General features: G+C 44.3%; 1 protein-coding gene and 1 pseudogene across 1 annotated transcript; one reads left to right on the plus strand and one right to left on the minus strand.

Annotated features, from left to right (window-relative positions):
• Positions 1-437: 437 nt before the first annotated feature.
• On the minus strand, positions 438-16,755 carry RBM34 (RNA binding motif protein 34). The gene is made up of 11 exons (XM_016163427.2): positions 16,642-16,755; positions 16,382-16,556; positions 16,030-16,166; positions 13,367-13,598; positions 11,597-11,656; positions 10,076-10,119; positions 4,002-4,085; positions 3,794-3,857; positions 2,441-2,480; positions 2,118-2,236; positions 438-774 (listed from the first exon to the last, which is right to left on the minus strand). Exons 1-11 carry the CDS (start codon positions 16,692-16,694, stop codon positions 496-498), a joined length of 1,287 nt encoding a protein of 428 aa, XP_016018913.2. The 5' UTR covers positions 16,695-16,755; the 3' UTR covers positions 438-495.
• LOC107520064 lies at positions 12,661-13,108 on the plus strand (annotated as a pseudogene).
• Positions 16,756-17,734: the final 979 nt, after the last annotated feature.

Genomic DNA, 17,734 nt, shown 5'->3' on the forward strand with positions numbered 1-17,734 from the left:
TAGAGAGGACACTAAGCATAAAATGCCCGGTCCCTGGAAATTACAGTAGCCTTCAAACCTTTCTTCTTAGGGATTATTGGACCTTTGATCAGTAATCCCACTTTAATTGTTTAGATACTTTGTCTAGATAAAATCAGTATTCAAGTTTATTGTTTTATTTTTAAATTTACTTTTTAATTTAGTCTTATTCCAAGTAATTCTCGAAATAACTGAAGTGTTAATTAAATATTTCTAACACTCACTAAAATAACATATAACCACTAAAATTCCAAACGTTTACCCTATGTCTAAATCATCTCATCAGCAATAACACATAATCCATGGTGTCTAATCTGCCTACATCTTAAATGCTTCAAATGTACTATTAAAATATGAATAAACTAAAAAAGTTTCCATGTTCACATATGCCATCCATAAAAAATTCTGAAACTCATTACGTGGGTTTACCACATTTTTATTACCAGTACCCAGTGGGAAAGAGAAAGCTTCGGACTGCTACTTCCGTTTTTTCTGTTTCTTAATTTGTCCACTTTTCTTCTGTCCTTTCTTTTTCTTCTTGGCAAGAACAGCTTTTTCTCCAATAAATAAACTTTCGGAATGTCCTACCTTTTTGGAAGCAAAATTAAGTCCCTTCTTAGGTTTACTAACATTCTTCAAACTGGAATTTGAATTTTGTTTTAATTTTTCTTTATTAACAGAACGCATGACTCTGAGCTTTCTTCCCATCAGTTCAGAATTGTTTAATTTCAGAGCAAGATGAACGGCATCGGTATTCTGCAATAAAAATCAACATATTAATTTCAATCAGAAATGCGTCTGCAAAGAAACTAGTAAAATTACAACTTTAATGGATCAGAATAGTTTTCAAGCTTGCACAAAGAAGCCCCTCCCATTTCCACACCCAAGAAGTCCAAGGCCAGTGTTCCCCCAAGCTTAAGCAAGCTTACGAACTTGCGGTCCGCTTTTAATCCTCCTCCCCACGTTTTCCCCCAGGAAGCACTCCAGCTGCCTTGTCAAATATCTACTTAATTGAAACTTCGCCTAACAACTGTAAATCACAATCCAATAGGTTTTTCTTACTGTAAAACGAAGTTTCAACTAACTAGGTGAGTCATATGCAATCTTTCAAACCAATGAATTCCTTCTCACTAGGCCCTTTCTACAAAAGCGCGCCTGTATCTGCTGGTTTGAGAGCAGTCCCTGAGATGCTGGAGTAGATGCCTTGGAGGGTACCATTCAGACCCAAAATTCTATTATTCTTTTATTCTAATATAGAGCCACTACATGCTAACAATCTTGAGTATACGAGATGGTTTATAAGGACTTTAGAAACTTGTCAAGTAATAGAAGACAGAGCAGAGAAACAGTATGATACAATACGGCAATGAGGCCACGAAGACCTTTCTTAAAGCCATCTGGTGATACATGTCAAGAGCCTTAAAAATGGTTACTTATCTTGGTATCTGTCCTAAAGAAGTAACCCAAAAATGCAGGTGAACAGTTAGAGAAAAAAACATAATCACTCCAATTTCATTCTTACAGGGGAAAATAGAAAACACTGTAAATGTCCGGCATTTGAGAAACATTAGGGAAAAGGTAGTAAAGTTATATTACATCGCTCAAGACATGCTTACACCACGGAAAACAACATAACACAGGTTGCGAACCTGTGTGTTCGCAGATAAGTTCAACTATGAAAAAGAAGGCACAAGAAAGAGAGATAATGTACAAATGTCATGGGAGTTAGAAAAACTGAAGAGCCACACGACGGTAGAGTCCACTAACGTTGGACACAAAACGTAGGTTAGTTTTAGTGAATTAAATAAAACCAATTTTGTATAAAGAGTGAACAGCCAGTCCTTTTCTCCATTTTACAGAAGGTAGAGATTAAGTTATACCGTAATATCCAGCATCTAAAACGTTAATGACACTGGCGTGGAGGATAAAGGAACTGAAACGCCTGGGTAGGCACGAGTCTGTCACGGCGCGTCATGAGTTTAGTTTTCTTAAGGTAGAGCCTGAAGGTGGCAGTGACAGGTGTGTCTGAATGATGAACAGTGGTGACGAGCCCTCCAGGTACATTTCAAAGGACAGTGACACACATCAGTCTTCCATACCTCGAAGAGCACATAGCCAAACCCTCTGCCGACGCCTGTCACCGGGTCTCTCACGATCCTCACTGCCACGACACTCCCGCAGTCCAGAAAGTGCTCCTCGACCGCAGGCTCTTCAACCTCTAAAAGCACATTCGACCAGGTGGAGGTGAAGCCTGGAGCCGCTGGGGCCGTTGCTAACAGCGTGCCAGCACCCCATGACACCAGCCAGGTCACGGTCCACACTTCTTAAAGTTACTTTCAGAGCAAAACATGAAGTGACTACTCAGTGGTTATTTCCATTATTTTAACAATCAGAAGTAGCCCATTTATTTAAGCAAACTTACTGTACGGGAGATTCCCCACAAACACCGATCTCTTGTCTCTCTGAAACACAAAGAGGATCAATAAACATCATTCACTGGAGCAGACGATGGAAGCCACCCTAAACCCAGCCTTCTCCTCACGCCACGTGTGTGACAGGCCTCCACCTCCTGACTTAACCACACGCGGGTCCCTCGCTTGACTGTCTCTCCTGCCCTTCCCCCTGGACTGCGAGGGAGGCTGCGGGAGTGGGCGTCTCTTCACAGGGAGCACTGCCTGCCACCGGCCGTGCTCGGGGCAGGTGTGCTCCGTGCGGGTGAAGCCGGACGGCGAATGTGGACGGCAGGCTCTACGGGCCGCGGGGCCTCTGCCCTTCCAGCGCCATACTTATCCTACCGGGTGTGGCTGCATGCTAATAAAACTTCATTTAAAAAGGCAGCGGGGGACGGTGGGTTTGCCCTCGGGCCAGTTTGCTGACCCTGTGCTAGGTCCACCATCAAAGCCAGGGATGGCAACCAGGCCTTTGCCACTTCTCGACTAGGTCACCGATGCCGCCAGTAATGTCCTTCACGCCTCTTACAACCCGACCTTCATTCGCCTCGCGAGACCGCTGTAAAACGCACACCTGACCACGTCACTCGGCGTGTGAACTTGTGCGGCCCAGACAGACCCAGACGTGCCGTGGGGACCAAGCCTCCCCCTGCCTGTCCACCGGCGGCTCGTACTGCTGCCCTCGCCACCCTGCCCCCCGCCCCCCAACTGCATCGAGCTCTTGCCATCCCTACGCAAATCCAGTGCGGGGCCGCCATTTCTACTGTTTTTCAGGACTCATCGTCTTAAAGTTTTTTTTTTTTTTGCCCAGGTAATACCAACTCCTCTTGAAAGACAGATTAACTCCTGTTCTCTTAGAAACTCCCCTTTGTCCTTCTTGCTGCTACCTCGCCAAGGCAAATGTCCCATTCCTGTGCGTTTATGACAGCGCTTACCAGAAAAGGCTGCCATCATCTGCCCATCCGCTCATCTTCACCTTTACACTGGGACCTCCTACAGCACTGACAGCTGACAGAGTAGAGCCTCAAAAGCTACTTAGTAATCTAACTTTCTAAACCTCAGTCTGTAAAGCAAGGTGTCTGCCCAGCCCATCGCCCACGGCCATGCATAACGGTGGCAGTGGGAAGCCGCGCTCCTGGAGCTGATGTGACTTCGGGCCCGTGCTGCTCTAGGCACCAACACCGTGACCGCAGCGGCCAAAGGCTCCTCCCCCTGTGCTCCCCTCGCGCGCGCTGCTGATCCTCCTCCTAACAAAAGCTCAGAGGAAAACGTTCCTCTCTGTGAGACTCGAGTTAACTTCTTTAAACAAGTCACGTACTACTTACAGATGAGGTCTCCGATGCCAGATCAACTCTAATACGAAATCCGTCAGCAATCTGGGCCCCATTTCTGTATTACACATAAAGGGAAAATGGCGGTTAAAAATGAGCAGAGTTACTGTCACATTTGCTCTAAAGTGAAACCAAAGATTTAAAAAAGCTCACACATACTTCAATACAGTGACTACTCAAACCTCCAGAGAGATGAGGTTACCTGCTCAGAGCTCTGGCCGCGGCGCTCTCGTCCTTAAACACGACGTAAGCGTTAATGTTCTTCTGATCGGGATGAATTTTACGTCTACACACACACAATACAATATAAAACTTGTTAATGTCAAAGTCACTAAAATAAACACAGCTTGTTTTCTGCTTTCGATCAACACAGATAAGACTCGTCTCGCTTATCTCGCATCTCTGCTGGGGGCTTTGGGAGGCGCTTAGGTCATGATGGTAAGGTCTGCATGAACAGCATTAGTGCTCTTTAAAAGAGACACCACGGAGTCGCCAGACCCTTCAGCGATGTGAGGACACAGAGAAGGGCTGGCTTACAAACCGTCGCCGCGACACAACGCTGCTGCACCCCTATCTCGGGCTTCCCGGCCTGAAATCGTGAGAAATAAATGCTGTGGTTTACAAGCCGCCCAGCCCGCGGCATTTCGTTACAGCAGCCTGAATAGACTGGGACAAACCCTGAGACGACATCGACGTGACTTACGAAAGTGACTTACGAAAATCTCAGCGGCTGCAGCGCGCGGCTGCTCGGCGCCGGGACCGCAGGCTCGCGGCTCTGGCCTGCGCCCCTGGCAAGAGCACGTCCGGAATCAAGCCTGACGGAGGATTTTTAAAGAACGGACTCACACGCCCAGCCCTGAGTGACATCTACATTTTTATTCCCACCCAGAAGGGAGAAAGCCAGAAAGGGCATCATTCCCACCCTAAAGACGAAGACACCAAATAACCTAGAACGTTGTAACTTTTGTCGAAGCCATCAGAGAGCTGAAATCATGGGGGACCAAGCAGCCTGAAAACTAAGACAGGACAGGCTTATCTGAGGAGGCAGAAGGCAGCAGAGGCTCGCGGGCGAGGCACCTGACCGGCACGAGTGGGCTGGGAAGATTTTGGCTATGATCGTACTAACTGCTAAATCCAAGTGTGTGGTGAGCCTGACATGGAACCCCCGGAGGCCGCCGACACGGGAAGTGTGCCCTTGCAGGCTCTGCTCCACTGTGCTCTGCCAGGGTCCCAGGGAACGACCGATGCAGGCAGGAGGCAGAGCGCGTCCTTGGTGGTCAGGCCTGGAGGACAAAGGGCCAAAGCTGGTATGGGGAAGGCTCAGCCTCCAGGGCAAGGGGTGCCACACCCTGTCCCCCCAGGGCACAGAGAAGACCCCTTGTGGCCAGAGGAAGGGCAGCCTCCTACCCCTGGGTGAGTACAGACCAGGACAACAGAGAATCCCCTGTCCCCACCAGACCGCCAAACAGCAGTACTCTCTACACTGCTCTTCAAAAACACCCTCAAAAAGGCCAGCCACAGGCTTCCAGTCAAGAGGGCAGAGTAGGAAAATGCTGTGCTTGCCTCCTCTTACAACCACATCAAAATCACAACTAAACCATAAATAGCCATCACTGGGAGTCACCTGAAGTCTAGCTGAACAGAAGTCCTACAACTGGGGACATACATGAGGCCACATGGAGACTGGTAGGAGGGGGCGGAGACACAAACGGGCTGGATCTGCACCAGCGTGGGGTGGTTGAGAACCGGGAAGGACTCTCAGCAGCGGAGGTCCCCCTTGAGGGGCAAGGGTCCCAGACCCACAGCAGGCTCCGCAGCCCAGGTTTCCAGTGCCAGGGAGAGAAGCCTCCACAACTTTGGCAGTGAAAACCAGCGGGGATGGTGGCTGAGTAAGACAGAGGACGGCTAGAGTCCCAGGTCATCTCCTACTAAAACCAGGAGACTTAGCACCCCTACTCAGTATGTAGAAACAAACACAGGGAGGCAGCTAGAATGAGGAGACAAAGAAACATGTCCCAAGTGAAAGAACAGAACAAAGCTCCAGAAAAAAAAACTAACAAAATGGAGACAAGCAATCTACTGAAACACTGGGTTATAGTGCTTGCTTCGGCAGCACACACACACAACACTGGTTATAAGGATGCTCAATGAACTTAGGGGAAGAGCACATAAACTCAATGAGAACTTTAACAAAGAGACAGAAAACAAATATGGAGATATTAAACACAAAAAAGAACCAGTCAGAAAGGAAGAATATAACAGGGAGACTTGACGTTAGATCAAATGAAGTGGAGGATCAAATCAGCGACGCAGAAGATAAGGCAAGTGAACGTCCATCGACCGGCACGTCCACGTGATGGGAACCACTGGCAAGGAAAAGAACAAGCCACTGAGCATCCAGCAATATGGATGCAGCTCAAAACCGCCACGCCGAGCCAAAGAAGTCAGACTAGAGTACATTCTACATGATGAGTCCATCACAGACAATTCTAGAAAATGCAGACTCGCATACAGACAGGAGGCAGCTCAGTGGCTGCTAGGGGCAGGGTGGGGTGATGAGGTATTCAGTATCTGGACTGTGGCCATGATTTCATAAGTGCATACGAAATGTTAAAATCATACACTTTAAGTATTTGCAGTTTACTGACGGTAAATTATACCTTAATAGAAAAACTTTACATTTCTTTTTAAAATTAAAAAAATTTTAAGTTAGAAAATTTCTTTGACTAAATGAGAAAGCAAAAATTTTACATGGCAAAATCCCCCATAAGCAGAGCAAAACAGCCAATGAAAACAGGAAACAATATCTGTAACTCAAATCACAAAAGCCTGATTTCCATGACATCTCACAGATCAGGAAGAGAAACAACTCAACAGAAAAAAACGGTAAATGGAAGCAACAGTTCGGATAAAAGGAATCACCAGGGTATTGAATATACAGAAGATGCTCTCACGTGAGAAATGCGAATGAGAAATACCACTTTCACCTATCAGGCTATGATCGAAACGCTCGAAGGTGTGGGACCGCAAGTAGGTTGCACTTCTATGGGACAGCACTCACCACTACAAAAGCAAACACCTTTTCGACTAAGCAATTCCACTTCTAGAAGTTTATCCTACAGACAAAATCACAAACGTGCAAAATTGCTAAATGCAAAGGTCACTCACGCCAGCATTATGGCGATGGCCACGAGACTGCACGCACCGAACGCCCACCGAGGGCTGGGTAAAGCGAGCTGCCGTGCGCCTTCTGGATGCGAGGATGCTCTGAAGAGAACGGACGGGGAGGCAGTGTTCCCACTGCTGGCGACAGACCTCCGAGGGGGTCAGTGGAAAATGCAAGGCGAGGAGTAGCGCGCATGCTGAACCCCGCCGCGTCAGCAGGTGGAGGACACACGCGCCCCGAGCTGTAAATGCACAAACCGTCCCTGGCCGGGCAGGTTAACGCGGAGGTCAAGACAGCGTCTGCCCGGAGCAGGGAACTGGCTGACCAGGAAAAGGGTGTCGTACGAAACCTTCCACTGTGTACACTTTTATAGTTGTTTATTTCTAACCATTTGCTTCGTTACTTATCCAAACAATTAAATTTAAAATTTCTCGGCTGGGGGCAGGGTAGGCTGATGGCCATCACAGTGCGCGAACTCCATTATTCTGGCGCCCCAACCTCTCAGCACCGCTATGACATACACCTCTCGGAACCTTGTTTCTGCTGAAAATTAGGACCCTGGTTTCAGCCTCATCAGCAATAAAAGCTCGTACGGCCCAAAGAGGAAGGGCTGTATCCGCTCCTCACGGCATCTAAACAACTCCCTAGACACAAGAGGGCTCGTGTTTGGTCATCTCGACAAACACTACCAGAGTCAAGGACACATGGCTTCAAGCACTGTGCGCCCGGGGCTGAGACGGTTATGGGAGAACACCGGGAAAGCCCGGCCTGCCGAACAGCTCCACGTCAGAAACGAACGTGGGAACGAGCTCGCCAAGGTGCCAAATGCGACTGCTGCAGTTCAAAACTCTTGGTGTGACAAGATTCCCAGAAATGTTTTTAAAGTACATCGTTATATTTTATCTAATGTAACTACGCATACGGATTCTAATATTTACCTGTCTTTTGATTTGCGTGATTATCCGTTCCACATCTTTTTTTTTTTTATGTGGAAGAAAATCGCATAAAAAGAGCCCACCAGTATGAAAAACAAAAACCGACAGGCCAATGTAAGGCATAAAAATATTTCGCATAGTTCCTCAAAAAAATGCTTATGAAAATTCAGAAAAACCAAAATAAATTTTACTCACTGATGGTGTCTACTGTAATCGACCTTCTGTTTTTAATTGGCGAAAAGTCACAATCTTCATCGCTCAAAATATTTGGAAGTGCTGCTTTGGTTTTATCATTTATGTTTATGTTTTTGGATGATCTTTTTCCAACATCGTCTTTTGAAAGTTTTCATAAATTCTTAAATATTCACTACAACATTTAAAAAAATCTCTCCGAAAATTTAAAGCTCATTGGATGTTTGGATCAATATCTAGAATTGCAGTTTTCAGTTTTGTGGCCAATGGAAGAGCTTTGTAAATATTTTCTGCAATGAATGAAATTGGTTCAAGGTCACTGCCATATTCATTGGCAGGAAGGGCTTCAGATATTAAATGAATTAATTCATTATCAGTTAATTCGTCATCGACCAGTAAATCGTTAATATCGTTTACATTCAAACTGGTAGCACCTTCTGCTTGAAATTTATTTAATAAATTAATAATGCCAGTGAGTCATTCTTTAGCTGTTGGAACCATATTCCCTGGTACAACCACTTCTGGCCATATTGCTTTCCAGCCAGCATTTAAAGTTGACGGCTTCATAACACTCAAAGTTAAAGCAATATTCTTGATACAACTTAAAATTGTGTATTTAATCCAGGCTTCTGTAAACTGTACGTGCTACATTATTTTCAAGTTTATTAAAATCATTAAAACACCGTTTAATATAATCAATGTTAAAGGTGGAAAAAATGCCTTGATCTAAAGGTTGGATCAAGGAAGTTGTATTTCGTGGCAAATATATAATGTTTATGTTTGGATGTTCTAAAATTGTGTGACAGGTGCATTATGTAAACGATATTTTAAAAGTATTTTAAAAGGAAGACATTTTTCCTTCATAATTTTCAGTTTCTACAGTAAAAACATTTATAAAACCAATCCCAAAAAACCAGTAGTCACCCACACTTTTCTATCTGCTAGCCAGTGAATGGGAAGATCATTAATTGTGTGTTAGTATTAGTTTAGTTCTTTGTACATCGCTGAGTTAAGCTATTGTTTTTTAGAAAAAGTAATCGCCAATAATGAAGGTGAAAATTTAAGAACTGTGTAAAATGAGACCGTATAAATGGAAACCGTGTATAAAAAGTCCATGTAAACAGGGGTGGGGGGTAGGGGTGGGGATATACCGTGTATTAAAAAATTCACTTAAAAAAAAAAAAACTCGTAAATCGAGGGATGGGTATTATTTAATATATACATCTCTGGTTGTAAAATCCATCATTTCAAGTACCGGTGAGACAGAAGAAGCTGCCAAGATTGGGAGACTAATAAAAATTCCTGCATAAAACTAAAGGTAAATTAAAAACCAAGGTCGTATGACTTAAAACTTACATATTGTTATGTGTCAATTATATTTCAATTAAAAAAAAAATAAGAAATAAATGGAGAGCAAGAAAACCTGCCATATCTTGCCCTTGGGACTAGAAAGAAAAAGGGTCAGGAAAAGTCCCCTGAGAACTTGAAGCACCTGCCACACGACCAGTATGGTCCCCGAACCCTCAGAGAGAGACCTTAAAGAGGTCTTGGCTGGCAGTAACCCCAGGTGGACCGATGGAAGCAAACAGGAATTCTCTCTGGAACCTGACCAGCCAATCGACGATGGGGCACCCCTGATTTTGATATATCTTAATTTCAAAAATTTTAAGATATGAGAAAAGGTGTGCCTTAGAATTGATGAAATATGGCATTTATGGTTTATACTAAAATATCTGGATACAAACTTTCTTATTCTCTTCAAACACTACACCCAATTAAACATCCTTAAAGTTTCTCATGGTGCCTTTTCTAGTAATTATTTTACGATACTTTCCATGACTTTACAATTTAGGTTCAGGCTTGACGACGAACATCTGAGAAACATATACACTATTACACGTATAAGGAAACTAAGAAAGCATAATGTATTATCCAAATAAAATAGAAGAGTTTAAGACTACTCCCTTTAATTTATAAACTTACTTTATCGCTGCCAACTTTTTAGACAGAGTTCCCTCTGCTGGAATCTTTTAAGAGGAAAAAAGAACATTAAAGAAAATTCATTATCTGAAATATTACTTCTAATTAATTATATTTAATTAACTGAATTCTAAATATCTTACTCTGATATAATGTAATTAAAAACACTCTAGGGAAATGCTTAATCAGAACGACAGTGTTGCAGTGTGCTGGGGGTGAGAGGTGGGGCAGGAGTCACGGGAAGAAGTCCTTTGAGAAGACCGAGTGCACAGTGGCATGCTGGATAAATTTAAGGTAGACTGCAGGTGGAAACCACAAGGGGCCTCTGCAGCTATTCCTACAAGAAGTAAGGAGAACTTAAGTGGAACAACGGAAAAATAAAGGAATGACGCACCTTGGGAAGCACAGGTGAAAGACAGAGGTGACAAACAGTAGAATGGGTGGGCCAAAGAAGAGTCGAGAGCAAGGACACAGCTTGCAGCATGGTGGCACCAAGTCATAAGAAAACCCGGCATGGGCTGGGGTGAGGGCTAGCTGCAGGTCCATGCGAATGTCCTGAAAGTGGGGTGCTGGCAAGACCCCCACGTGGAGGTGCCCAGCAAGGCTAGGAAGTGGGACTCGGAGGGGCAGACAAAATACATGTACTGAAAGGGAGAAACAAACGCCATGATGGCGATCACGGAGACCGTGGCCAGACCCTGGGAAACGTCCACTTAGAGAGGTGGGCGCTCTGCCCTCTGCGGACGTCCGGCAATGTCTGGAGATATTTCTGGTTGTTACAACTGGGGCTGGCCGGGAGCTACCGGCATCTAGTGGGCACTGCCCAGGGATGCTGCTGAACATCCCATAATGCACAGGGCAGCCTCCAAGAACAAAGACTTATCCAGCACAAAATGTCAACAGGCTCGAGGTTGAGAAACTCCATTCTGAGTCGTGTAAGAGCAGAGACAAAGAATAAACATTTCTGATACATATGTCATATTCTAACACATTAACTATGTTAAAAGACATGAATGGTGCTTCTTTCATGTTCCAAGAAACATGGCTATAACTGGCCTACAGGGTGCTCGGCTGATGAAGTCAGATACCATTCATTTCTATAAAGTTTTAACATTAAATCGATTTTCAAAAAAACAATTCATCCTTTTATGCTCAGAGTACAAGTCTGTTTGCAACAGCCACACAAACCCCCATGTTGAATGCCCATGATTCCAGAAATGCTATTCAGGAAGTATTCACGTTTCCGCCTACTCGACTGACACAGCAAACAGGTCGCCCCTCCACCCTCCCAAACACAGTGTTGGCCTTAGTGACAAGGATTTCACTATGTGAACTCGCTGAACTATTTAACAAAGACAAGAGTCAGCAACAGATGCTAAGGGTGACTCTTCCCTTGGGCTGGATATGAATCTATTGACCCGAAAGGCTAAAGTCAAGTGCTCCCCCACTAACACCACACAGCGACGTCTGATTTAAATGCAATACATTTAGAACGATGCAATTTTAAAGGGGAAGAAAACATACCACAGAACGAAATCGTACAGATTCTATCTGTCCATATTCTTTAAAAAATGACTTCAGCTTCTAAAATAAAAAACACACATATTTTAGTCCACTTTCAGAACACCGAATAAATGCTATAAAAAGGAATTATGTAAAACTGTGTGATAATCTTTTAATGCCAGGCTTTAAGAACATTTCAGGAAAAGCAGGTGACTATTCAGTTGAAAAACAAAAAAATTTTACTGAAACTTACAAAAAAAAGAAGAAAACACAGTTCAAGTTCATGTTAGGATCCATAAGTACACATTTTGGTCTTTCAATCTTTGATAATGTTTACATGTACATTAAGATTATATATTCCACAGGTTCTCTCATCATTTCACTTTGGCTTAAACCAGAAATGAATTTTGAGGAAGCTAATGTCATTATGAGAAATTCCCCAACTGTCTGGAAACAGGACTATTAGGACTGAAGAAAACTCTAGTGTGAATTTCATACATTATTCTTAGACTGGCTCAGGATGTGAAGAACGTACGTTTTACAGCTAGAACTACACTCAATCCTGATTTGTAAACAATGTATCAAATGTGCAAAGCACCAGTGCCTGTGAATCACTTAAAATCTAACAGGAAGCTGGATAACCAAAGCTATGCTACAAAGAAATGTGTTCTGTTCTACAAAATAATCATAAATCAAATGCGAGGAGACAAAAGTGCAAAGGAAAAAGGGAAAAACCAGGAAGTAGGTTTTTTGTACCATTTTGTTTTTAAGAGAGTGGAATTCAAATTGTCCTTCAAAAGAAGAGCAGGATTTTGACCCCAGAGACTGCTGATGGTGTGCCTATCACATGAACACAAAGGAAAGGGCGTGTTTTGGTTTTGTGACCCCTCCACGTAGTGGGGAAACTAGGACATGTTCATTCATTTACACAACAAATATTTTCAGCCCTCTACCATGGCCCAGGCACTGTTTCGAGTGCTAGGGAAAAAGCGGTGAAGGAAAGATAAACATCCCTGCACATAATTCAGCTTTCCTTCTCGTGGCCTGTGACACGAGATAAGGCTGGAATTAAAAACAGAAAGGAGGAACCAGCCGTTGAAGGCCACGGACGTCCCATCCTAGAACTATGGCCCAGTTTATCCGAAACCTCACGGAGAAGGCCCCGGCGCTGGAAAACGCTGCTGTGACTTACTCGAAGCCACGACTGGCCACATTGTGGCACTATACCAAGGCTGAGCTGGTTCCTCCAACTCCTGCTGAGATCCCTACAGTTATTCAGGGCTTGAAAGAATAGTCACTAGCGCTCAAACTGGTAGCTTCAAAAAGCTCACAGTTAAGGAAGCTCTGCTGAATGGTTTGGTGGCCTCCGAGGTGTGGATATGGTTTTATGTTGGCGAGATCATAGGGAATTGTGGCATCACTGGCTATAATGTTTGAAGACCAATCTTTAACATCTGTTTCTTCTTGGTTTATTATTTGTGTGTTCTTGGACCATGTATGAGCAGACTGGTATTTGAAAAAAATAAGACATGTCAAAAAAAATTAAAAAACAACAACAGATAGGGGCCACTGCAATAGTTCAAATAAGATTTGTCAAAATCTGAACTGGAACAGTGACCAAGGGAATGCACAGGAGGAGTAGATACAGGAATCAACCTATGAATGACTTCTGTAATCATTTATAACAAAGTTATATATCCATGACTTATGTGCTCATTCAATAAAGGAACAGTAAATAAAGTTATGAAGTAACTTCTCTGAATCCTTACAATATACAGATCACATACTCACCTTCTTATTACACGTGACAGGCAAATTCCCAACAAACACGGTTCTCTCATTCTTTAATCTCTCTTCTTCTTGGTTGATCTGAATTTTCTTCCTTTGATTTGCAAATGTGTGATCTACATCATCAAGTACGTCTTTACCGGCTACTTTAACACCAAATGGAGAATTTTTCCTTTTCTGCCCTTGTGTCTGGTGAATTTCTTCTTCTAAATCAGCACTTGCTAGAGCATTTTCTCTTTTTAAGGTAAAAAAGAAGAAATCAAGTCTAGTTTGACAAACACAGTGATTAGAAATATTTTCCACCCACTTCTGGCTTTCCTAAATATAAACTTACCATTCACAAATGTATCTAAATTTTAAAAGTAGCATCATCAAAAAGTAACTGGTATCTTTAGAATAGAAGTAGGAGTCATTCATTCACTCAAGAATAAAAGTAAGTTAAGCTCAGTTTTGAAGATGTTAAAACTGCCAGGTAATAGCAAACAACAAAAGTTCATTTAAACAAAAATCGCTTCATTTAAAGCTCTTCGAGATTTAGCTCACACTCTCCCGCTGCCTAATTCCATTCTCTGCTCTACGGCTCCAGAGGTACGGCAATACTCCCCGGGGTCTGTAAAGGCTAATATGCCTGCAAAATGCTGCTACGTAAAAGCAATCTGGCCAACAGGAACACTGAGATTTCCTACTTACAGTAGTTTGTAATAGTTAAAGCACTGCTTGTCAAAAGTAAATTCTGAAATAGCAAATACAATATGAAGTGTTGGTGGCCACGGATAAAGTGAGGTCTGAGCATGACTCCGACAAGAAGAGAACTGATCCGGGATCCTAAGGAGTGAGGGGAGACACTGGGGAGTACGCGTTACGCATGCATTCACTATTTCCTGGGTGCCTGCTCACTTCCAGCCTCTGCCAACACAATGCAAGGCCTTTCAGTCGTACAGTGTCTGAAGAGACAGGCGAAGTTCTCAATAAAATGGCAACATTTATAATACATGGTGTAAAAACATAAAAGAAACAAGAGGAAAAGGAAAGGCTTCTCAGAGGAAAGGAGGTGTCTGGCACGTGAACGCTAGCCGTGACGAGTCCTCCAGCAGAACACGAGCTCCACCGAGGAGCAGGTCCATGTCTCGTGTTTTGCTCGCTACGGTACATAAAGGCCCCGGCAGGAGGAAAGGAAATGAGATAGTCCTGTAGGGCGGGAACCAGGTCAAGAAGCACTGTGCCCACAGAAGCTGGAGAGCCACCGAGGACGTCCAGAATGCCTAAAAAAAAGCTTACTTAGGCAGCAGAGCAGAAGATAATTAGGAAGGGGATAAGGTTGGACGAGGGAGATTACTAACTCAGTCTGGAGCGTCCTGAATTAGAAATGTACACAGAACATACAGGTGCAGCAGCCAGTGGGCAACGGCATACATTTTTAAAGCTCAGGAAAGAGATCAGAATGGTGGCTCACGGGCACAAATGAGATGGCCCAGAATGAAGGGAGAAAAAAGGTCATGAGATGACTGAGAACAGAATTCTGAAGAAAATCAACACTGAAGGAGCAGTCAGAATAAAAGGTTCCACCAATAACAAACAAAAGGAGAATCAGAGGAGACTTATGGAAAAATCCAAGAGCTTCCAGAAGAAAAGCAGCCATGTGATACGTTAACAGAGAAGACTCATAAGACAGGGCCTGTCTGGCCTGCTAAAGATGACAAATAGGTCAGGATGGCTTCAGTGACTGCTTCAGAAACATGGTCAGATCAAGGAAAGACAAGCACGACACGCAGACTGTCAAGGGCACGGAAGAGAAAACAGATCAAGAAAAGGAAGAGCGTGCACATGAAGCCTTCTGCTTCTAGCAGCTTGACTGTGAAGGGAGGAACTGAGGGAGTGGTACCAGAGACACGGGACTGTGAGCAGGGTTTCGTTCGGTTGGTGTTTTTAAGGTGAAACTCTTGAGCACGTATATATGGTAGATAAGTCAAGAATATGTAAAACAGAAAAGTACATCTGATGGCATAATCCCGGAGGGGGCAGAAGAGGAGGTGCACGGTATACACGGCACCGGTGCCTGAATTAATCTGGGACGAGACGACAACTTCCCTGAGCAAAAGGGGAGAAAACTAAGGATGCACATGGATACATTAAATAGGATAAAAAGTAACAGACTGCAACTGTTAGCAACTGACAGCTCTCTGAACAGACAAGACCACCTGCTGAGCGCAAAAAAAAAAGAGGATGGAAGAGTGGCTTGGGAGATCGAAGAGAGTTAACTAGGAATCCGAGATGCTATGCTATGTGGATCATGATTCAAATTCACTGTAAAAAAAAAAAAACCTAGGCTGATAGAGAAAATGTGATCTCTGAATAAGTTTAAGAAAATCAAACTCATCTTTTCTATACATGCTGAAATGTTTACAAATGAAACATGTAAGATTTAAGTTTGCTTACAATTAATGAGGTGAATATGAATGGGGTAAAGATGGAATGAGCCTGGCCACATCTTAATAATAGTTGATGTTGGATACGCAGAGAGGGGGGTCCTTATCTTTTCAACTTTTGAATGTGTATGAGATTTTCCACATTAAAAACTACAAAATGAGCAAAAAGTTAAGATAGCCATTGTAGATTAAGTTCCTCAATTTCTAATTTCTTCAATCAACTAAGAGAATTTTACTAACCTGTCTGCCAACTTTTTCTCGGCATCAGAAGGTTTCCTCTTCACTTTCACTTTTTTTGCAGGTTCTTGCAAAAGTGGTCTTTGATTTTGGGCTGTACTTTCTTCCTCCTCATCCCGTGTCCTTTTTCTGGTGGTTTCCTTTTAAAAGTTTGAAGTTATGTGTGAGATCTCATCCTTTCCAATAATTTGGGAGGCTCTTTCTAAGTCTTTTTTCTCTCACTGGTATGTCTAATAATGCAAGGTTACTTGAAATTCATCCTATCTGCCCCAGTTAAGAAATCATAGCCTGCATGGCACATTCTTACTTCCAAGCTGCTCTGTCGAGCCACTAGGAGGGGAACACGGTGACTTACCTTAGGCACAGGCACGAACACGGGTTGAAGCTGAGGCTCCACGGAGCTGAAGAGGGCCGCCAGCCGACCTGGGGCGCCTCCGGAGGGGCGCGCGCCGTGGACTAAGCTGTCGGCGACCTGTCCGACCAGGTAGTCTCCTGTCAGAGGCCCACGACCGCCGTCGTCCGGGCTCTCCCTGCGGACGAACGCCAGAGACTCAGCAACACCGGCGCCACCGCTCACCCCCCCGAGCGCAGGGTCCCGTGGCGCGCGAGACTCACCCCTCCTGAGCACTCTTCTTTTTCCTCCGTTTGGTCTTCCCTTCTGGAGCCATTCTCAGCCCGAGGACTTCTGGAGCCACAGCACACGAGCCTGCACTTCCGGGTCCCAGCGACTTCCGGCCGGGACCACGCCCCTTCCGCCTCGGCGCCCCTGGGGCCACGCCGTGGGCGGAGACACCGGCGGCGGGAGCCACCAGAGGGCGGGGCCGGGCTGCGGCCCGCTCTCTTCCGGGTTCGGTTCCCGAGAAACCGAGTTTGGGAGTGAAGCATCTCCCAGGAGTAGCTCAGGCCCTAAGTGTAAATGGGAATCAGCCAGGCCAGAAGTGGGGGTCGGTCCCCGCAGAGAGAGAGGGCGCACGAAACCCCGGAATTGTTGGAGAGCGAGGAGGTTCTCAAGGAAGGAGGTTGCGGGGATTCGGGTGTTAATTGTCGTCGAACCGGTGTGAAGGGTACATGGGACTACTTCGTACTGCTCGTGCAACTTTTCTGAAATTGGACATTATTTCAAAGCGAAATTAAAAACAAACAGTTGGAGACCACAGCTTTAACCTGGTCTGCCATGCTGTCCTACCAGGAAAAGCCCATGCTTGGCACTCAGAATTGCTTTTTAATCTGCCTAGCTTCCCAGACTCGTCGCTCTCCGAACCCTTACTAGAATTCCAGCCCCTTTTCACCATCTTGTTAGTCCTTTCCTTTTCGTTACTCCTTCTTATTCTTGCTCTTTACCCCTCATTTTCACCTGCAAAATTGTAATCATCCTTCAAGGACCACCTCAGATGCCATCGCTTATGGAAATTTTCCGGCATTTATAAGAGGTATAATCTTGTTCCAAGCCTCCGTATATCTGCATTAGTGTTATTCAGTCTTAAGATGTAAATGGGTGTCTTATTCACACTGTACTCTGTATCTCCATATTTACCAAAGCTAGTCAATATTTGGTAAATTTACTTTCAAGTGATAAAAAATAATAGATAGATAATTGAATTGAGCAGTGTAAAAGTGGAAAATCTATTAAGCTAGTCACGAAGGCAAGACAGAGTGGTATCTTCAAGCGCCAGCTCACAAAGGAAAAATAATATCACCGCCAGGATGC

The sequence above is a fragment of the Rousettus aegyptiacus genome, unplaced genomic scaffold (genome assembly GCF_014176215.1).
Source record: "Rousettus aegyptiacus isolate mRouAeg1 unplaced genomic scaffold, mRouAeg1.p scaffold_m13_p_18, whole genome shotgun sequence".
Lineage (NCBI taxonomy): Eukaryota > Metazoa > Chordata > Mammalia > Chiroptera > Pteropodidae > Rousettus > Rousettus aegyptiacus.